General features: G+C 40.6%; 1 protein-coding gene across 1 annotated transcript in view; it reads right to left on the bottom strand.

Annotated features, from left to right (window-relative positions):
* UST (uronyl 2-sulfotransferase) overlaps positions 1–23,800 on the bottom strand; it is a 152,265-nt gene that overhangs the window by 31,466 nt on the left and 96,999 nt on the right. The window contains exon 6 of the mRNA XM_084203571.1: positions 1,503–1,600. Coding sequence (XP_084059697.1) covers positions 1,503–1,600 — 98 coding nt within the window. The remainder of the gene's footprint in view (positions 1–1,502; positions 1,601–23,800) is intronic.

The following is a 23,800-nucleotide window of genomic DNA, read 5'->3' as shown; positions in this document are numbered from 1 at the left end:
AGGGTTGTTCTTTTCTCCCAGCAGGAGAAGCTGCCAGGACTTCACTACTATGCTTCTCTGGTTCCCAAAAGCACAATGTAGTTAGACAACCACACGAATCCTAAACCCCTTATAATAACTCATATTAGGTATATTCTGGGAGCAGCAGCCATCATTCATACTGACACATGATACAATGCCAGTGTCCCAGGCTAAAGGAATCAGCTGCCCACACTGCCGGGGAGTGGCTGCAGACCACACCTCTTCCATGACTTCATTAGGTTATTGTGGATCCTATGCAATAGTGAATTTAACATTTGTCTGAAGCTCTGTATCATGTGGAAAAGCTTACTACTTTCCACTCCTACTAGAGCAGGCTTGTAGCAGGTTTTTCATGCTCTACCACCTTCTGGGCACTGATGTGTTTTCTGGAAGAGCTGTGTCCTAACAAACACTACGAGCCTCCTGTTTGTAACTCCTTATGAGACTAAGAAGTAGCTGAAGAAAGTGCAAGGGCATGGCAGGAGCCAAATCTACAGGAAGGTACAAAGCAGTACTGCAATATGCTGCTTGGGAACCTCACAGAGATATTTTGTGAAGGTACTCAGGCATGTGACTGCTGTTAATGGGATTACTCGTGCCTGCAAGTTAAATGTGCAACCATAAGCATTTGCAAATAAGGCCAAAGTATGTTAAAAAATGTGCAATGAAAATGAAATCATTAACCTGCTTTGTTTCTTATACATAACTTCAGTTTATAGAAAAAAAATACGGCAGGATTTTACAACATAGATACTTCTTCTGTCTTAATTTCTAAGTAACACATTTTCATTTGTTATTACTGCTACAAGAGGTATGGCTTTTAAAAGAAATCCTGGAAAATGTGCAGTTGTTTCATTATGGAAAAGCCTAAATAGTACAGAAACAGAATACCTTGAAGTTGAATACACCTAATAAAAAACATTTATTACCAACAATACTAAAATGTTTAAAGCCAAGATAGTATTTTAAGCGATTCCAATATTATTGCATAAAAAATTACTATGGTATCAGTAATACAGCAATATTAGAATGGCGTACACAGATGTTAAAAATGAGGTAGCTCAAAGCAGTAGAGGGCTGAAGTTTACATGGTTTTAAACATGAATATGGTTTCTCACATGGACACAGAAACCCGTATTTCTCATATACACCTGATAGAAGCATCTGAGCAAATCAGAAACAAGTATTACAAAATTACAGTGCAGATAAAATGGGTAACCCAGAAAAAAAACTACACATAAATACATTCATATTTGATGAATTATTCATGCTATAAATCAAGAAGAAAGACTAGTGCTACATTTGCAATGCCCTCCTTACTTCAAAATATATGCATGCAGTTACCACATGCAGTGCTACATTCCTTGAACTTTCATTTTTCTCTTGTACTTCAAATAATGTCACCTCTTTATTACCAGCTTCTGACAAAATGTTGGCAATAGCTATTGCTGAACAAATTGAAATACCTTGCATATATTTACCTGCATCTTGGATGCTGTCCACAGAAATATGGTATGATGTAAAATAACCTGGGATTGGAACATTCAGGGTAGTTTTCAAGGATACATACATTAATGTCCTGTGGGGGAGGAAAAAAAAACCAACTGTATTTTCTGTTCTCTATTAGGAACTGTTTTCTTTATCTCATACTTTTTATAGACATCTCAGGGTCAAAGAACTGTGTCAAGGCTATAACAAATATCTTAAAAGTCATCTATTGGTCCATTAATCTACTTCTAAATAGCAGCAGGGGAAACAAAAAGTTATTTTGTCCTAGAATGCACAAAGCAATTTTTTCTTCCTTGCTGCAAACCCCATAATTATTATACTGAGATTACTGTATGAGTCAAAGTGGGACACATTAATCAACTTTCATGCTAAACAACATTTAAAATATTCAGAAGATTATTTTCAGGCTCTTCTATCTTCTAAATACACCCTGGAGAAAACCTGAAGTAGCCAGAATAAATTAAATTGAGACAAATTATTACTTGTACCCCCCACTTTTTTTTTTAATTCTGCTGCCTTTAGTGACTGGAATGAACAAATATAAGATGTAATTCGTACATCTCACTCAATATTATAGCATACATCACTTTTGGTTACAATTCTGTAAACTTCTCAGATTTTCAGAACTGAACTGTGCAAAGCCTACTGAGAAAACTGGTTATTAGAAAGTATTCATCATTTTCATGAAATATCATTCATCTAATTAGAAGCTATTTATCATTTTTCAAAGACTTGGCTTAGCTACTGAACCCCGAGGAACTGCATTCCATTTATAGCTTTACTTCAGCACAATAATAAACATGTGGGACTGAATTCCATTACCCTAATCTAATAGAGCCCTACTGTGCAAGCAGACACACCCTCTGCAGAGACAGAGGTAAAAACATGGGTAAGACAACGACAGCAAGGATAGAAGGATCTCACCTGTGCAGAATCAATCTTCATTATTAGATAAGTGCTTTCACAATGCCATAGGCGCTATACACATCAATATCAAAACAACTAAACAAATCCATAATTTATCAAGTAAATAAAATGTGATAGAGAACATTCCACAAGACAGATGTGCTTGGCAGCATGGAAGACATGGAGAGCATCCCCTGCTCTCCCCAGAGAAGGGCAGGGTACAGGCCTCCAGCCACAGCATCTGAGACCTCATCAGAGAAAAGCTCTTCCCAGAACTTCAGTCCTCTCACCTGACTTCATTAGATCCCCATTTCGGTCTGTAAGCCTTTTAAAGTACACTTCTGATTCCTACTCTGTCTCAGAGCCACGTGAATCCAACTTTATAAGCACACCAGAAGACTGGGCTAGGAAGTAAATCAGATGGTGAGCAGTCATTAAAGAGAACAACATCGAAATTGCCAGCTGGGATACAAACAATCCATTTCCCCTGCTCCCCACAGTATATTCAGGGCTTGCCTTAAATACATACCAAAAGATTTATGATCAAGACCTGAATTTTGCCATTAAAGGCTCTGAGCTGAAGCTAACAAGCCCCCCACGCTCCATGCTATGATTACTAAGAAATCTTGCTGTGAATGTATAGATTGCACAGGCAATGTGTCTCTCCTGTCATCCCAACAGGGTTTTCCAACATGAATTACAAATTGCACCTCTTTAAAGGCTTATTGTGTGTTTACTATAGACACCACCAGAGATGTTTTCAGTGATACATATTTTTGGCTTTCATAAGAACTTAAAGACCAGCAAAAAAATTAATAAATCTCTCGGATAAAAAAAAAACCCTGAAATATTGCCCTGACAATACCTGAAATTATGTCCAAGCTAGCTTGCACTTGGTAGACAGATTAGATGGAAGGCGGGTAGAACAACTACATAAGACTTAAAAATCTCTAGGAACACCCAGCTAAGAACATTTTCTCTTTTCTCACTCTCATACTAAGGCAAAGGACATTAGCTCTCAACAAAGAAACTTACAATTTCTTTACAAGAACAATGAATATGATGAGTCAAAAAATATTCCCCGAGATGAGTATCAATGTCCAACACAAAAGCGTAACTGGGACCTTCTTGTAATTGTGAAAACAGTATTTGATTCACACCAGAGAAGCATCTGTACAATGAAAGCAATGTAAATTCATGTGGAAAATCCTGCAGCTTTAGCAAGTAGACAGCTGATACTAACTGAAAAAGAGATTTTTAGTGTCCTTTTTAGGGTAAACTGATGTAGGATTGCTGAAAGAACCAGGCTGGCTCTAATCTAATCTCATCTCCCCCATTCTTTGTTGATAACTCAAGGTTTAAGATAAAGGCCAGGTGAGCTTTCATCCAAACTGTTCTGGATTGCCAGGCAAATTGTATTCTATTTGCCATCTGTATGGCAGTTGTCTTCTGTTAAGTGGGCAGTTTTCCTTATCTCTTCCACAACCACTCCTCCCTCTGGGCAGACATCTGCTGATAACAAGCTATTGAATGTCACTGCATGGCTGATGAGAACTGTAACATCCCATTGTGAGATGCTCCGCCCAGAGGGAGGAGCCAAGCATTCCTACCCAGATATAATCTTGACATTCTGAACACCAACATGGCTGCCAACTGGATTCCCCAGAAGAACAGCAGCTGCCTCTTCTTCCACTGGATCTTTGGAGGAAGAATACACCCTTTCTACAGGATCCCCCTGCTCCAACAGAACCACACCTGACACTCCAGGAGGACTGCAGCCACAATTCCAGTTGGACTGCTACCAGCACCCTGACCAGCAGGGTGTCAGGTTGAGTTCTCTCTCTCTCAGTGTTGTTTTAGTTTACTGCATTCTTTATTTTACCTTTTTATTTTCTTCCCTATTAAAGAACTGTTATTTCCTGCTCCCATATTTTTTTTGCCTGAGAGCCCCTTAATTTAAAATATATATCAATTTGGGGGGGGGGGGGGGGGTGTGGGGGTGTGAGGCTCCTGCCTTCCTTAGCAGGCACCTGTCTTTCCAAACCAAGACACAAACCTACAATCTTTTGCCACACAAGGACATGCACTTCACCCTGACATCAAAAGCACCAGGCTTTCCCTGCGGTAGAGGCACTGCCCCTTCCCAGGCTTTGTTTACCACCACTGTTATCATCTGTACTCCAGCTGCTGGAGCGTCCTCATGCATTTGCAGCCCCCGCTCACTCCATGAGATGTGAAATCAGTTTTCAACAAAAAAGTGGGTGAAATAAAGGTCAGCCTGAGGTGAGCTTGTCATTACAAAACTGAAACACACCTACAGGAGATGCCTTTTGCTGCCAGTGGCACTCAGGAATTTTTGGGGTTTTTTTCCCAGCATGGAAAGTCAAGGTGAAATGACATTATTCTAGGCAGTGTCACTCTGCTATCCTAAGCAACATTAATTAAGCCACATTTCCATGTAAGAACATGCTTTCTCAGCAGAACACAGATCTTTCAGGGCAGAAATGCTTCTACGTGAGACAAAAATTTGCAAGGTGACAGATGACAGCCTTGCTCATTTAAATGACTGGAGGAGCCTTGTAAAAAAATTATTTTAACACAGTCAGGAAAGATAGTGAAGGAAACACAGAGAGCTACTTTGATCATAACCTTTCAAAGTAAAGAAAGCAGTATTTTACTTCATTCCTCAGCTCCTGGCTACAATTCAGAACACTCACATCCCACGGGGCTTTGTGTCTTCAACGGGGCAGTGGCAAGCCTGGGAATCAGCCCTGCAGCTCCAAGTAACAACAGACACTTTCTTTTAAATAATACTCTATTTTTCTACTCATGTAACAATTTTGTCTGAAAAGTTGAACCAGTAATTTCTGCTTCCTTTTTCTGTAAAATTGTCTTTGAAATGAAAATCACAACATGCCTTAATCCTTTAATCTGTCAATGAGTCAGACTACTGATCAGAAATATATCAAAGCTGCATTATTAATATGTTTTTTGAGATTAGTAATAAACTATGTCATTTGCCATAGTGGGCTCATACATGCTGTAAGAGAAGTCAGCACCTGGTTTAAAATATTTCATAGAATAATTGAATCATCAGGTTTGGAAGAGACCTCCAAGATCATCTAGTCCAACTGTTAACCCAGCACCACCATAATCACTCCTAAACTATATCCCCAGATGTCACACCCAGATGCCTCTTGAAAACTTCCAAAGATGGTGACGCTATCATTTCCCTGGGCACTTTATTCCAGTGTCTGACACCTCTTTCAGTTAAGTTTTTTTTCCTAATATCTAATCTGAACCTCCCTGATGTAACTTAAGGATGATATCCAATCATCCTTTCCTTTCCTCCTCACTAAAACTCCTTTCGGGTAGTTGTAAAGGGTGAAGGGCTACAAAATTCCTTTGGGAATTTTAATTCCATCACAAAAAGAGCAAGCTTTAAGGTGCTCTTTTGTAGAACAATAAGCAATTTACTGAAGTCAATGTCTTATGACAAATACTGTACCATATACAAAAAGATGAGACACAAGACTTGAGAACTTTTTTCCTCCTAATACAAAATCCTATGAGTGCTGACAGAAATAACTTGTTTTTTATCCAGTAGAAGAAACACACACACACAAAAAAATCATTTTGGGATTCAAGGCATTCCCTATTTTTTGATTATGAGTGTCTCAACCAAAAATTACAGAAACACCACATTCTGCCCTGGATGCATTAGAATTATTAGTAGTGCTGACAATTTAACATAAGAAATCATAACCAATCAAATACCTATGTGCCTTGCAAATAATTTCCATTCCATTTCCATCTGTTCATCTGTGGAAAACCACAAAAATATCCCTTCTCTCACAATCAACACAAAAAATATGCATCCTCTTTCTATGCCCTGCCCCTGTGAGATTCCACAACTTCTGTGAAACCAGGAGACCTTGCTCACAGCCCAGTAACAGTGCATGCTCCTTCAGGCTGAAGATGTGCAGGTGTGTCAGCAGCAACCTAAATTTCAAGTTTTCATAAAAGGAAATGAAGTAAAAAGATGTGGAAAACCAGTGACTGAGCCCAGCCTAGAGTGACCTCTCCTGCTTACAAGGCTGTTCTTCATACAGCACTACAGTCAGCAGTGCAGTCTAGTCCTCACTGCTGCCAGCCAAGGAAAATTCTGCTCTCCTGAGAGCCACCAAGAATGCTCTCACAGCTTGTAAAGTGTTTTCTTGCATAGTTGGTGTTTGTCAAGAGGTCAAACTGACCATTACATCCTGGGGACAATGTCACATCATATGAGCTAAACGCAACCACGCTAAAAAACCCCCAACATAATTTCCCACCTTCTCTGGTCCCAGCTGGGGAGCTCTGGGTGGCCTTAGAGTGATTGGAAACAAAATGTAAACACGATGTCTCAGAAAAGGGCTTGTGAGTACAAGTTTGACATGAAAGACGGAAAAGTACAACTTCCTACTTTGGAAGGCTGCAGAAAGACACTGAAAAGTCAAGGTATTGTTACATTTATGCTTGGAAACCTTCATGCCAACAACTTACTAAATTACTTACACATTTTAATGGAACATAACCTAAAATGCAACACATGTTTAACCCTAGTTAGAGTTTTACTTCACCAGGTGATATTTAATGTTTCTATTCAATCTCAAAGTATTTGGATAACTAGAGCCACACAGCAGCAGAATGACTTCTTTCTTTCAAATATATTTGGTACCTGTTTGTGTATCTACACCGACAGCACTGGCAGCAGATTGCTGTGGGGTGGGTAGGTGCTGGGCACTGCTTCCCACATCAGCATTGCCAACACAGACCAAGCCAAATGTTTCCTATCCTGTGCTGGTGTGGCACTGAGGCCCCCCATGGTGGGCTGCCAGGTGGGGTGGACTGTGCCAAACTGTGTGGGATGATTGTCCTCTGGAGATGACAGGAGGCTGGACAAGTTTATTGTCCACCAGCGGCAGGCTGCAGAGTGACCAGTGGGCATCTTGGGGAGAAGCTCCACAAGATGGCAGAGCAGATCCAGCTGAACTGAGAATGCAGGGTTTCTGTCCCCAAATGCCCCCCGGCACCAGCTGTCTCACTTCTGTGAGACTCAAGCAGCTCAAAAAGCAACAGAAACCCTTTTCTGTTCCTCCTCCACTGCCTTCTGATCTTCCACCAGCAGAGTGAACAACATGGGGCTCACTCACATTAATGCCACCACAGCACTCCAGCTGCACAGGGCAACACAGGTCACCGTGGATGACTTCAGTCACTGCATTAATTTCTTTTAGAGCCTCCCTTGGGCATCCACCCTCTATAGTCTGGGGTCCTCCATGGGCTGCAGGTGGATCTCTGCTTCACCATGGACCTCCATGGGCTGCAGGGGGACATCTGTCTCATCGTGGTCCACACCATGGGCTGCAGGGGAATCTCAGCTCTGCTGCTGTAACACCTCCTCCCCCTCCTTCTGCATCGACCTTGGTGTCTGCAGAGCTGTTCCTCTCATCTACTGCAACTCCTCTCTTCTCCAGCTGCAACTGCTCCTGCGCAGTAACTTCCTTCCCTTTTTGAACAGATTATCCCAGAGGCGCTACTGCCATCACAGAAGGGCTCACCCTTGGCCAGCAGTGGACCCATCATGAAGCTGGCTGGCATTGGCTTCCCTGGACATGGGGGAAGCTTCTGGCAGCTTCTCACAGAAGCTACCCCTGTAGCCCCCCAATCCCCACCACTGCTACCGAAAGCCTGCTGTGCAAGCTCAATACATTTTTGTAGAGGATAATTCTGGGGTTTCTTTGAATTGACTTTCCAATTTCTTCTGGCAAAATGCATGTTTTTACTTTCCTTCCCCCACCACCACATATGTAAATAGGCTGCCAAGTTTAATTCCCATTTATTTTTGGCTGGGCTAATTTGCCTGGACTCTTCTGCCTGGGCTAATTTGCCTGACTTTTCAGCCAGCAATGTATTAAGCTCTTTTTTTGGCATCTTAACGAGTGAAGTGGCAGCTAACAAAACAGCATCTTCTGCTAACCATCTACATTTTCATTAAATGCAGACATAAGTTATTCATTCATATACAAATTTTTGCTGGCATTGACATAGCAGAAGTGATGAACCATGCCCACAATGCTACTATTTAGATGTGACACACATGAAACACATTTTTACATCACTATTTTCTAACTTAAAATGATGTACAACATCAGGAAAATATAGGTGGGTATATTTCTCTCTATTCTGTTATCAGAAATCATGGTAGTAATTTGTCAAAGAAGTTTTACTGTTAAGAATGGAATCACTTCACAGTTGTAAGCAGGCACCTTATCATATCTTTCTTTTCCATTGCTTTTGTATTTTTCACCTCAAACCATCTTAGTATGGGAAATATATTTAAAAAAAATAGAAAGAAATTGCCAAAAAAAAAAGGGACGAGTGGCTGCCAGCTGGAAGCAGTGTGTAAGCATTAAACAACCATCCTGTTACAGAGGGCACAGATCCAGGGAAGACCAAAAATGAAGATCATTATACTGTAATGAAGAATGAATCCCACTGGCAACTAACAGGAGGGAGACAGCACATCTGCTAATTCTGTTTACTAACACTTCTTCATAAAAGAACCTGGAAAATTTGTCTGCTTGGATAACAAGCTTTAATAAAATCAATTAGGGATGGCATATATTCAATTCTGCAAGTGTCAAGCAGGAAATACCCACCACCTCAAGAACTTTTCAGCCCTCCCTAACGGATGGCACGTGGACTGTAGCAAATTGATGCCTACGAGAAAAGCAGCAAGTCACAGAATGGTTTGGGCTGGAAGGGACCTTAAGATCACCTAGTTCCAAACCTCTGGCAAGGCAGGGACACATTCCACTAGGTCCAGTGAATCAACGCCCTACCCAGCTTGGTCTCCCGAACACTTCCAGGGATGGAGCATCCACAGCTTCTCTGGAAACTTTTTCCAACAACCATCACAGTAAGGAATTTCTTCCCAGTCTCTAAACCTGCCATTTTTCAGATTAAAGCCATTGCTCCTTATCCTGTCACTACTATCTGTTTTTAAAAAGTTCCTCTCCAGCTTTCTTGTAGACCCCCTTCAGGTACTGGAAGCTGCTCTACGGTCTCCCCTTCCCCAGGCTGAACAACCCCAATGCTCTCAGCCCATTTTCATAAGAGAGTTGCTCCAGCCCTCTGATCATCTTCATGGACATCCTCTAGACTTGCTTCAACAGATCCAGGTCCTTCTTCTGTTGAGGGCCCCAGAGCTGGACTCAGAACTCCAGGTGGAGTCATAAAAGAAAAAGTCATAGAAGGTGGAGTCTCACTTCCCTTGACCCGCTGGCCACGCTGCTTTTGTCACAGCACAGGATACCATTGGATTTCTGGGCTGTAGGTGCACATTTCTGGCTCATGTCTAGCCTCTGATCTACCAGCACCCTCAAACCCTGTTCCCCAGGGCTGCTCTCCATCTGTTCAACCCCCAGACTGTACTGATACAGAGGAGCTATCTTGACTCAGGTGCAGGACCTTGTACTTTGCCTTGGTGAACTTCATGAAGTTCATAAGAGCCCACTTCTCGAGCTTGTCCAAGTGCCTCTGAAGAGCCTCCCTTCCCTCCAGCATGTCAGCCACACCACACAAACTTGCTGAGGGTACGCTCGATCTCACTGTCAGTGTCACCAACAAAGATGTCAAACAGTGCCAGTCCCAATACTGACCCCAAGGAATGCCACTTGCCACTGATCTCCACTTGGACATTGAGCCACTGACAGCAACTCTTTGAGCATGACCATCCAGCCAATTCCAACTAATCCCTCCATCAAATCCACATCTCTCCAGTTTAGAGACAAGAATGCTGTGCAGGACAGTGTCAAAATGCTTTGCACAAGTCAATAGATACACCCAGCAATTTATGCTCACAAAAGATAGTTCCAAAGCACAAAGTTAATTTCTGACAGGCAACAGCCTCAGCCTGGAGCAGACGGTGAGGCTGAAGTCAGTGGACCAAAAGTGGACAGAGATGCCACTGGTGGGTGAGGGTGCTCCTGGCAGGGTGGCCTCACCACACCTGGTAATGCTGCGCAGCCTTGGCTGCTCCTGTCCCCGCAAGAAAGGCTGCTGCAGAAGACTCAGGTTGTTGAGAAGTATTTTAGCCCAACCTTTGCTAAAGGAGAAGCAAGTTTATCTGTGCCAGGTTACCATCTGTCCAATCTGTTTAAAAAAAAAGTTCATATCCACTCTAATTCATAGCAATGCTTTACTGCTCCTACTGTCAATCTTTACTGGCATCTGATACAAAACCACCCTAATGTAATTCAGAAACTGCTTTGTCTTGATCTTGATAAACTCAAGGAATAGCTGCAGGATATCTGCTTCATAGCACATTTTTATTCACCTGAAGATTTATATTTCCCTACAGCAATTCATTTTTAAGACCATCTTCTGGACTCTCTTCAATTTTTCAGAAGTCCTAAAACAGAGCAATTTTTAACTTAGCTTTTTCAGCAAAACCAGAAAAGACCCTTCCAGTGCCCTAGTAAGTTCTCCCCGAACAAGGTAGTGTCATGAAGGGAATTACGGAATAATTTCACATCTCTGGCAGCTGCAACTCAGCACCTTTTGTTTAGCTTGAAATGCTGTATCCCAGAAACTTGGGCTAAAACATTAAAAAAAAAAAAAAACCAGATTGGAGGAAATACAGAGGAAATAATCATGTAACATGGATCATCACCTCACTAATACACCACTCTTTTAATCTTAAAAGCATCAATGTTCAGCCAAGTAGACTGTAATACTAAGACTCTGTGACCTGCATTAAGAGCAAGTCCTGCTCACAACTGAGCAGTAATATGCGTGACCAGATAACCCAGAATGAAAAATCATGTAATGAGAAAAAACACAGACATCACAGAATCATAGAATAGTTTGGATTAGAAGGGAAGGTAAAGGCAATGTCTAGTTCCAACCACCCTGCCATGGGCAGGGACACCTTCCACTACACCAGGTTGTTCACATACAGAAAACTCTAGAAAGAGCATAAGTCAGGAAAAATAGTCTTGAACTGAAGTGACAGTCAAAGACACTTTAGAAAAAAGTGGATAAAATAAACAGAAGATTGCCAGAACTTAGCTAGTATTAGACAACACTGTAATGAAGAACACAATCAGCAAGGGGAAGAACCAGCAGCAGCAGAAAAGCCTCTCTATCTTGCAACAGGTGTTTAATCCAGCCACTGAAGATGTGATAAACGTCCTTTGTTCCCCGTACAAAAAAAGGGAAACAAAAAGAAAGCATAGGATGATTAAGGACAGGAAGCTAAAGACAGGAATAAAATAGCTGGTTTTCTTAGTGAAATGAGACACTGAGTAAGGCTGCACAGCACCTGTGCTGAGAGAATTCTTGAGAATAGCAAAGAAGGGTTAACAGTGAAGCAGCAAATTTTTCAGGGAATATTAATGGGAGCAGATAAGAAATCCGACCTCAAGGAGATACAGAAGGACTCTATAATGCTGAAAGACATTCAGCATTAAAAACCAGAGATCCTTACAACAGATCCTTTTCTTTTTAAATCCTCTGATTTGAAAAGAAAAACCCAAATCACCAAAAGAGTAAACCACAATAATGAAATAGAAAGTATATATTTATATTACAGAGGTTTATCAAGGCTATTAAACACAGATATGGCAGCAATGTCTGTTGGTGAGCCGAAGGATGTCAGAACCTGGGAGGACACTCAAGGAGAAGCACTTTTTAGCCTGCCCCCAGTTTGTACTGGCTTCCTCCTCTGGGTTGGATGGTGCTCATGTCTCAAGAAGGGCCCAATGCAGAAAGTTCACCTCCATACATATGACACAATATTATTTGCACAGCTACCAAGGGATTCAAATGTTTCAAAATATCGCATTTCCTACAATATAGAAAAGTCCATTTAAATAATGAGACGTCTCTGTAGCTCACATTTTTCTCCCGTTTTCTTTCCTAGGTCAAACCTTCCCATTCCGTTAAAACCTGACTGGATACACAGAAATGATACTCAGCAGATTTTAGCCCAAACCTCAAAAATGCTTATATTAACAGAAACACATTTAAATTCTATGAATGCCTCAGCATCTTGAAGCTAGCATTACACTTTGTCTTTAGCAGAGGTCCACAAAAGTAGTTTAAACAATATAAAAGTTTAAAAGAGGCTTATTAGAACAAATGTCAGAGTTCTGTATACTAAATATATCACCAGAGAAAAGAAATCCATGAGCCAAAAGAAAATTAATATCAATGAGCATTAGGTATTATTGCTTTCATACATCCCAACAGGACAGAGGCAAAACAAACAAAAGAGATCATTCCATTTGCCTTTTTTTTAAAAATAGGACATCATGTGACAAGAATTGGGGAGGAAAATTCTTACTTTCTGCAATATAAATCTTCAAAATGAGAGAGTGAAGAGATGAAGGAAAGACATGCCCCACCAAAAAAAAAAAAAATTAAGCTTTCCCTAATCTGCAGATGTAGTAGAAAAATTCTCATTTAAGAGCCACTTGCTAGCTTTATTTCAACATATTGCTCAGTTACAGCTTAGACAATCTGCTGTCACAAATTCCAGTGACACAACTCCCTTTTGCTCAAGCTAAAGGGAGACAAGCTGTGTCCAACAGCTCCTGATATGTCCCTGAAGTAATCCAGTCACATAACTACACTGTCTAGCAAAAAGGGATAAGAAACTTGCTGCTGACCTCTGAACTAAAAAAAGAGAAAATATACGAGTCATCATACAGCACATGTTACGAATTTCTCTGGGTTTGACCATTTTTAAGTCACATGGTAAATCTCAAAAACCACAGTATTGACTTTTAAGAAAAAAAGTTCCTCATTGTCTAAATGGTCTAAATGCCTTTTATGTCCCCTTGACCTACCACATTTCTGTTGGCACTTGAACACAAACCTGTTGAATGGTGAGAAAACAGCTAGAAGTTTGAGTTGTGGGCTAATTTTACCTCCTTATCAGGCTTCTGCCTAGTGTTGACTGACTTGGAATCTCTCCCTTCATCTCTCAGGGCTGAAATGGAGAAGGAACTGCAGAGCAGAAACCATCTAATTTCCCTAGTTAAAATCTTCCCCTTGCTGAACAGCTCTAATGCTTTTCTGGAAAATTACTAATGCTTTGCATTGTTCATAGCACTGCCATTCTGAACAGCATACACAAAATGGAACATATCGATTCCACTTTTCAGTTTGACAAGACTATCACCATACTGACAAGACCAATATTAAAAACCTCATAAAATTACAAGGTTCAGAGGCATAAATAATGCACCTATTTGCAATTTTTACTTTTTAAATTTTCAGTCATCTCCTGAAGTTCTTTTCTATGACCATGAAAGAAAAAACCATACACCTCTCCCTACACAGAAACCTAAAATCTCTCAATGCTTTAATCTCAGGTGCTATGGCTTTAAAAAGCTCAACAAGCAACAAGATCAAGTATAAAATCATGAAGGTTAATAAATCTGTTAGGAAGAGAAAAAAAGTGTCAAACATGCTTCCCCTCACCCCCCTTCCTTTTTATCAAAGGCATAAACTCTTTGGGTTACATTCTGAATATTTAATTTTTTTTTTCCTTCAGCCACTGATGAACACTTTAGTTTTCTTTTTTCCTTTCAAGGAGAACAGAAAATTAATTTTGAAGAAAATAATAAACTCATTTAACAATCCATCTTCACCATGGAAAGTTTCCTATTTGCCACTAGTTAGTGGATTTTTCCCCATGAAAAAGGAAATTACTCTTGACAAGCTCAGTTATGAATAGTGGCTGGCTTTGCTTGGATCAGAGTTCATAGGAAAAAAGTTGTCTTCAAGGTAACCTGACTAGCCTGTGTTTCAATAACTCACTGAGCAGTAGCCAGATTTGCTGAAACAATGGCCATCCATTTTCCAGAGTCTAGAACTACAAACAATCAGCTTAACACCCTTTGTTGGGGTTTTTGGACAGTCTGATTTTAAGTAAAGCAGCTATATTTACAAGGGATAGAGGAGCTTTGAAAATTCTAGCAAACAAGAAAAAAAAAAAAACAAGCAATGTTTGGAATAAAAGCCAGAAAAAAATGAATGCTGCTTTTACTTCAAAGGAGAATTTCACTACCTTGTTACACAGGGAATGCATTTTCTCAGCTGACACAGCAGGTCTACTGCTTATCCTGAAAGATGGAGTTACCATTTCATTCAAGACATGCACCCACCATCCCTGATAACTCACAACCGTGTAATATCATCAGCAAACTGGTCAGGGACATGTATTTTTGAAAAAGGTAATTCAACTTCAAATAGCCATGTTAAGGCAAAAACCAAAACCACATTTGAAAGGGATGATGCCTGTTTCTTGGGGCTTTTTAAAAAGTATTTCTTTCTTTAAATAACGTGGAATTACAAGGAAGACATAAAAAATTATTTCCTGGCAGCAGTACCCTTCTTAACTTGACTGATTATTAATGAAAAAATGGGGAGGGGAGAGGGAAAAACTGATTTCTGGAATACCTTACACCTGAAGAGCACTCCTGAAGGAAAACACAGCAGCCACTTGCCAGGCAGGGCCAAGTAACCAGAGAGAACATTACAATCCATCTGCCAAAACAAACCTATGGCATTTGGTTGTTTTTGGAGAAACACAAACACCCATCTCTCCATCATAGGAGCATACTGAAGGAAACAAAGCAAGAATAGAAAGACAGCACCAGATTTTAGGCAGACTATTCCCCAGTTCAGATCTATTCATTCTGTAATGAGACAGAAACAAAACCTAAATTTGCACCTCTGTCCTTCACCTTCACTGCTGTATTAGGATTCTTTCCCTGCTGGGGGGGCTGGCAGGAAGAACCTGCCACCTTCCTAGTGAGACAAGCAGCCCAGAGGTGTCCCTCAGGACATTCAGGCACCCCATGTGTGCTCCACAGACATGAGCCTTGGTGCCAACCAGAAAGGAGCAAGCACGCAGTGCTCCAGCAGGCCCTAGGGTCCCTGTGAGCTGGGACCAGGATGAGGCAGAGGATTTTACTCTGCAGGGTATAATAAGCCTTAAAAACTTCAGAAAAACTAGAATAAAATAAGTTTTGAGTATGTCTGGGCACTGATGTACCTTTCTTCCACAAAATGCCATCTCTGCTTCCATATGGTTTCAACATAAATTACTTCAAGTCTTAAAAACACAGAACTGACAAGTGTAACCCAGCCATTCTGCAGTCGACAGAGGAGTCCACACCATCACCCAAAAATTACACGATAGGAAAACATTTTGTTGTCAACGAACACCTAAGGCTCAGGACAGCTTTGGATGCTTGTTTAAAGACATGTCTATCCCTCACCACATCAGCCATGCACCATGGGTGGGCAGTTCTCCTAATTCTACCGCCCTGCACTCTCCTTGCCATCCACCATCTCAAAGCTTCAGCTTTGCTTTAGCTAGGAAGTTCTAGAGATCAGGATCTCTGCTTATTTCACTTTGCTGGCAGATCCGACAGCCAGAAAACTTAGGTATAAACTACAAAAAGGAAAGAGGAAGGAGGATGACAGACAAGGAGTAAAATGGGCTAATAAATTCAGTTTTATTTTCATGGGTTGTCAGCTCCTGCAGGTTTTGACACCTACAGAGTGAAGTGAGTATCTGACTGCCTGAAATTACATTATCATGCCACAGCCTGAACACATTCAATATGCTGGCAGTAAGAGGAGGGTTGTCTCTCTCTGTCCTTCCTCTGTCAGGAGGAGTAAAAGGTTCTGCAGTTTCCTTCCCCATCCTACTGCCAATAAAAGAGTTTTCATTTAGGGTGGTTAAAGCATTACACAACAAGGAAAAGAAAACAAGCAAGGCAAACTCCTAGCAAGGAGTTTTTATAGTACAGAGTATAAAACCTTCTTACTTAGGAGGTTCCAGAGTATGGTTTTCTAGCGACAGCTACCATGATTTCATTAGACAAGCCTTCAAAAAAATCATTAATTAAACATAATTTCAAAAAGTCTGACTCCTCCTAAACACACACCCATACATACATTATTACATCATATTTTTAAGACACACTATTTGCTGGTCAATGCCCCATCCATTATTTATGCCATGTACAAACTGTAACTTTAAAAATAGTTTTTAAAAAATTTGCAGTAATAGAAATTGAAAGAATTCTTTTTTTCTGGATGACAAAACATTCCAGTTTTAAAAACCATTGTATTCCAACTCAAGACAAACAAAATATCTATCAATAATTAGTTTTACTTGATGACTATTAAATGCTGCTTTCGGGTTCATAGTGCCCAAAAAGCTAGACTATGCACTGAAGATAACATTCAAATCACACAGATCCTCTTGTTTTCATTCACCTGAAATAGTTACTTGCCAGCCAATTATAATTGTTAAGTCATCCCTTACTGGGAATCATGCAAGTGTTATCTGCTTAGATGCGTGTTCCTGTTACTTTCACATCAACCAAATACGTGAGAACTGAAAATGCAAATACTCAAACTTGAGGCTTCCAAAAATTATCAAACACTTGAAATTCACCCATACTGAAATATCAAACCAAAGAGACTTTGCATTTCTGAACAGTGTGAAACTAATGATAGCACTGAAACAAATGCTTTACCCCTCTAGTTTAAGGATTTTGACATCTTCTTTGCTGGTACCTTTACTATTACAGTGCACAATGCGAAATTGTGGATGCAGTTCATACTTTAAATGCATTTGTATCTTAGCTTTTAACGATAAATTTGAAATAGTCATGACAATGTTAACAATTAATAGCTTCAGCATCAGTTTGGAACTTACAAAAATTAATTTGATTGGCAGAGATGTAAGACAACAAAGTCTTAGCCACTATGGCATACAGCCAAGAACACTCAACTATTTTAAAGTCAAGAAACAACATTCAACTGGAGATGTCTATAACTGTAACTACCTTATATAAGTCACCTAGTAGTAGAATTCACTTCTAAGCATGTAAGTTTCAAGTTTGCTTTTGAGTTACCCAGAGCAGAAACTAATTTTAGAAAATCACTACCGGCTATGAGGAACATTTACCATACCCACAGGACCATTTCCTGGGCACCCCTGAGGCTTTAAATTTTTACTGATCAGACATTTTCTGATGAAGAGGTGTTGCTTTGGTAATTAACAGCCCTTGGAGGCTACATAGCTGCACTTTTAAGAATAGAATAGAATATTTCAGTTGGAAGGGACCTACAAGGACCATCTAGTCCAACTGCCTGACCTATTTAGGGCTGATTGAAAGTTAAGGCTGTTGTTAAGGGCGTTGTACAAATCACTCTTTAACTTTGACATGCCTTGGGCATCGAGCACCTCTCTAAGAAGCCTGTTCCAGGGCTTGACCACTCCCTCTGTAAAGAAATGCTTCCTAAAATATTTCCTTTTCGAATACATCAGAACTTACTCACAACAATGACCAGAAAGGACTTCCACAGCTTCATTACATGTTGTCCAAACCATCGCATTTTCTATTTTTTACTGGATCCCGTAACTACCCATTCCAATTGTAAACTTCTATTAGTTTTACACTGAAACAGCTCAAAAGCAATCATCCTTGAGGCCACTTTTCCATGCCTCCCAAAAATCTGTCTTATATCCTTTCCCTTGTTTACTTCTTCCTCAAGAGCCCTAACCTTTGTCCTCATATGGAAATTATTTAATCATTTCTCCCACCCATTTGTGAGGGTTTCTGGCTCTTTCAATCCCATTTTGGGAATGGGAGGTGTCCTGGTTTAGGGCAGATTTAGGAGGAAATACCCTAGGACAGGAAGTCACAAATGTCAAATGAAAGTAGTCAAGAGCAGACACAATGGAGATTTATATACAATGAAGCTCTCTGTATTGCTCTCTATTGCTTTTGGTTCGCCTTTTTTGACTGCCACTGGGAAACAAGCAGATGCCATGGTAGAACTACCCAACACACAGAGAAGGTCTCACTCCTAACCCTGCAAAAGGCTTGGGAGAGTCCATCAGTTTCTAAGTGAAATAAGGATTATCCCCTGCAAACTGCTTTCCTGCCTTCACTGGCTTTTGTCCCTGGGCTGCACAAGAATGCTCTTTTCTGTTCTTGTTCAATGATCCAAAAATATATCTCCTTAAAATATAACACAGACATACCCTCTTCTCTTATACAGTTTACATGGCCTTAAAAAGTTGGCATCAATATATTAGAATCTTTGTTCTGTGGTTGGGATTTTCCACTCTACAAACAGGATCTTCCTATAGAGAAGCTCAAGAAAACTATTTCCCCAAGCTACCACAACACATAAAACCCAAAAAGCAGCACAAGAGAGAACATCAAGAGCGGTCCTGTATTCATGCTCAGAAGACACAAATAAAAAACTTGGCAAAATAACCATAAAAATGAAGATTCATCATTTTAAACTTAATACAGCAAGGTCCTTTAATAAAAGATCATAAGTTCTTATGTATATAAATGTCTTACAAAGTGTTACCAAAACACAGTGTATGGTAAAACCCTGTAATAATGTTAGATTTCAATAAGATTGTGGGTACTTAGTTCTGGGACCTCTACTGCTGCTGGTTTCTGGTTTTCTATGCAATTGCTTAAAATCTGCAACAGCCAGAATTTTTCAGACCACTACAACAAGAAAAAACCCCTCACCTCTTTATGTTCTGAAGCAACGTATTGTTGTTATCCTGTATCCTGTCTCCACAAAAAGGAGAATGGCAATACAGAATGGTATCATTAAATAAAAGCATGGTATTAACCTTACATTTTCTATGAATATAAGTATGCATTGTGAATTACATGGAAGTTTTTAGTGTTGCAATCTTAACCAATGCTATATTGCATATTTACCATGTGCAACTGACTTGGACTACTGAATGAAAACAGATTTGGAAGACATTTTCTTGCTTTTGGATAAATGCATAATGTTGCAACATTTGGAATGCAAACTCCACAGGGGAACATTAAAAAATATTGGTTTGTAAATTAAAGTCACTGAAAAGTAAATGCCAGCCACGAAAATATTTCCTTTAATATTATGTTTTATAAGTTGTTTAATCAGTCCCTCCTCCAGCTGAGGTCTGAATTACCATTAACTTTGTGGTTCAATAAATTATTAATACAAAAAGGGAGAATCTGAGGGGGAAAACGGCGCTTTAGAGCACACACAATGGATGAAGAGCCGCAGAAGTGGGCCAGAAATTTTGCCGTGAAGAGGTAATGCAGCAAAAGGGAACAGCTGGAGACTATTAAAAGCGCTCATTAGAGGAAGAAGCAGCAAACTGTTCTAACCGGGTCAGCGGACGGTGGCCGTGCTTCAGCAGCGCTCCCCGGCAGCCCCGTCCCGGGCGCAGGGATCGGCGCTCCCGTGCGATCCCAAACCGAGCCCAGCCGCGGGGCTGTGTCTCCGTCCCCCCGGAGCCTCTCCGGAACCCCCGGTCAGCCCCCGCCGGGCAGACAGCGGGACAGCAGCCCCGGCACGGCCGACGTCGGGGAGGGAGACGCTCTCTGTGCCCCGAGGGTGGCCGGGCCGGTCACCTTTGCAGCAGGAGAGACACCGGAGACATCGGAGGAAGAAAGGGGCCGACTCCTAGCAGGGGTACATCTCCAAGGGTTTATGCAGGAGCTCCGGGGAGCCCCTGCACCTCAGGGCCGCCTGCCGAGAGCCCCGGGAGACGTGCCCAGGTTACATTTATAGGGAGGTGGAAACCAAAAGTAGGTAACATTTAACCAACCAATAAATGACCCGAGGGATGGGTACTAAGGGATGGACATTTAGGACAGCGTATAAAAAAGGTCTTGGGGGGCTGACCCCTGGCTAATCACTCGATGTCTTGGACCGAAGCTTTTAGAGGGAGGGGATGGGATGCTGGGTGATTGACAGAGAGCCAGGGTGGGGATTTGGGGATGATCTCATCAAGGGAGAGGAATTACATAGGTAAAGGGGTACAATCTGGGATACACTGTTTGGGAAAACTACAGAGATACAAAAACCAAACTACTTCAAAGTCTTACAAAGTATAAAAACACACTACAACAGAGCTGCACTGCAGCACGTCCAGTGCCCAGCTCCAGCCACCTCAGCACCAGGGCACAGCACAGGCAGGAAAATGACTACTGTGTGTATACTATGCTATGCCAGGGAAAACACAGAGTGCACAAAATGTAGAGCCTCTTAACTACAGCTCAGAACACAGTAAGTGAAAAATATTCTTTTTAATTTATAGATTTAACTCCCCAATATCTGGTATACACTGCACAGACAAGGGTAAATAATTTTCACCTCTGCATGCCTCAGATTTCCAGTCTAAACAATGTTAACCAGGTTATCAGAGCCTCCCCAAAATTTCCCAGGTTCAATCAACAGACTCCGGTAGCCCCGCTTGTGAGGTCCCCAACAGGAAAATCAGAGTCATGAACCCTCTACTCCCTCACTGCACCAAATCTGCAGGCAGGCAGCTCTCTCCCAGCCTTTTTTAAAATAGAGAAACACACTCATGAGAGTGACAGTCAGAAGATGAAGGTATGGGCTCCATACCATGGTCTCTCCTGGAGACCAGGTGTCAGGAAACTGAAAAGCTTGAAGAAACTTATCTGAAGTCATGAAGCAGAAATCTCAATGATGACAAGTACTGATGACAATTCATAATATAATTAGCCAGGGTATTATGCAGATAAACACAGGAAATAAACGCAGCCAGCTGCTGTCTGAAAACCAGTGTAATTGGTAAAAGAATATTTTTCATTGTAGACAGAAATTTGAGGATATAAATAATAAAAGTAGTTAAATATATTTAGAATATTCTTATATTAATGAAAACCATGGAAATCATAAAAGGAAATTCTCAAGATTCAAGACAAAAAAAAAAGTGTTCTGGGGTGTTTACCCATTCACCTTTTATTATTTTGTTTGAAATTTATGAAATAACCTCAAAAACATTAGTTTAAGTATTTAGCCATAAAAGCTAACATTGCAAAAGGAATTTTTTTTCCCTATTATAAGAAATTTGATGTGCAAGTTCCCTGACATCACTTGAATTTTACCTCTCTCCTTTAAAGTAATCTTAATACACTTTTAACAATTATTTTAACATTTCATTTAAACAGAAAGACAGATGCTCCTTTATGGGATCACTTGCATGAGTAATCTTCAACATAAATGAGGTTGCTCAAAATATTGTTGGAATATTTTGAATTTTTGCTGAGAAAAACATTTATTTTCAGAGATGAAGTTGAAAAACTATGCAGAGCCACCCAGAGATGCTGTGCAAATGTAACTACTAATTATAATGAAAATCTGAAATATCCTATAGAAAGGTGACAAGTTCTTATCTTACTGAATGTTTTTTTAAATACAAAAATTCTCACTTATGATACATTAGCTGAAAAATCTTTTACTGGAGTGAGCGAGGAGTCATAGTATTCATGAGCCTAACAGAGATCAGGATCCCACGTAACCAGATTTGCTGCAATTCAGCCAACAATACACAGCCCATGCTGCTTCACACACTCATTCAGCCTGAGTAGTCTTAGATCAAAGTTTTACCAAGTATTAAGAAAATACAAAGCCCCTATACATGCCTTTTTTTAATATTTGCTATCTCAAACTGAAGCTATAATAAACACTAGATAATTATAAACAAGTTTTCTGGAAGGAAAAATTCTAATATAAAGCATTAAAATATTAATAGTAGTCCCTCTTCATCAGGGTGCTTCCTACCTTCTGCACTTCCAAGCCCTGAACTAAATCGTATCTCAGGCATGGCTTTCTTTTGCTTGGTACCTGCAGCACTGATAAGGTACCAACTGCACTGATAAGGGTTTTCTTGCTTTATTGAAGCACAGTTACTCTAAGAACTCTAGTTCAACCTGAAACACATTCACTACAACGGATGTAAATTAATTTTTGTGAATTTATCTCATCTTACAGGACCATAATGTAGGGCTGACAGTCACATCAGTGTGCTTGAGACTTGGCTCAAGGTGCTCACCATTAATCACCTCTCTGCCTTACTCCACACTACCATGCTGCCACTATTTTTTGGGGGGGAAGCTTGGAAGTGATTTCTTCAGGTGACTAACAATAACTCACTCCAGCAGTGAAAGTGCCAGGTCAGGCACTGGCAAGGAGCTGGTGCATCTAGGTAAAAAGTCACACATTGCAGCAGCTGGCTCTGCTGTATCTGACTCATGAATAAAAGGCTTGTTTTCTATCCTGACTTTCAATTAAATTTTAGTAAACACAGACATTTACCAAAATGTTTAGAACAATTGGTCTGACTCCTGAATGAATTGTTGTGCTTCCTGGAACAAAGTCAAAGCCCGAAGCTCTATTCAGAGAAAATTTCAAATTATCAGCGAACAGCACAAATTTCTATCCCTGTTTCTGACCTCTGCAATGTCAGCAGTTCAGATTTTCAATGTTAAAAAACCAGCATGCAAGGTACTACAAGACTTCAAGATAGTTTGGGTTTTTTTCAACTCCCTTTTTTTCTTAAGGATCAGAATCGAGGGGAGGGAATGCTTCCATCAAGGCCATCACAACCTGGAACTCATAAGACACAAAACCTGATCTTAAAATGCTTTCCCACCCTTAAGAGCCTGCTTTTAGAGCAGTTGAGCTCCCACACCTTCACCGTGCAGTTTCAGGGAATATGGATGCTGCCCTCAGCTTTTCAATGGAGATGGCCAGTGCTGGCAGCTGTTGATGAAGATGCCAAGATGGCCTGGAAAGGTTCCCAGCTGCGCCCACCACCTTCCAAGAGGTAGGAAGCCAAGAACATCATGGTTGATAAAAGCAAAATTCACCTCTAAGACCCAGTTTCCAGATATATATATTTTGCCTGCAAACCCATCTCTTCTAGTAAAACAGAAAAGTAATATATAAAGCTTCTCCAATCCATTTTGCAAGTCTATAACTGCTATCACACAACATCAAGTACTCCAGCAAAGAGCTCAGGGTCATGGATCAATTAGCAGTTAGGTGTTTTCCTGGCTGATGGAAGAAGAAAAGTAAAAGCTCATATTCTCCCCCCGCTTTCATGTATCTGCTCGTGGTCAGGCACACCTCATTTGAAACAACTTAGGTTTAATATTGTGATTGATGTTGAAACTATTTAATATGCTAAACCTAAGTTTATCCTTAAATAGTCCCCTGTAAAAAAAGAGTAACGTTTCATGGTGACTTTTGCATTTGAAAGACTATTAGGGAAGAACTGCAAAAGTTACAAGACCTGCAATGAGACCACCCATCAGTCCTGCGCTAAAGTGGCATACTGGCTCATGCTCAGAGGTAAAACCAGCTGCTTACTCTCTTGACAGCTAGACCTAACAATTGATTTTGCAGATTTCTGAAGCTATGACTTCAAAATCCACAATACCTG

The sequence above is a fragment of the Fringilla coelebs genome, assembly GCF_963513975.1.
Source record: "Fringilla coelebs genome assembly, chromosome: 3".
Classification (NCBI taxonomy): Eukaryota; Metazoa; Chordata; class Aves; order Passeriformes; family Fringillidae; genus Fringilla; species Fringilla coelebs.
Note: the sequence above shows the minus strand (reverse complement) of the source record. Positions and strands in the feature narration are given on the sequence as shown.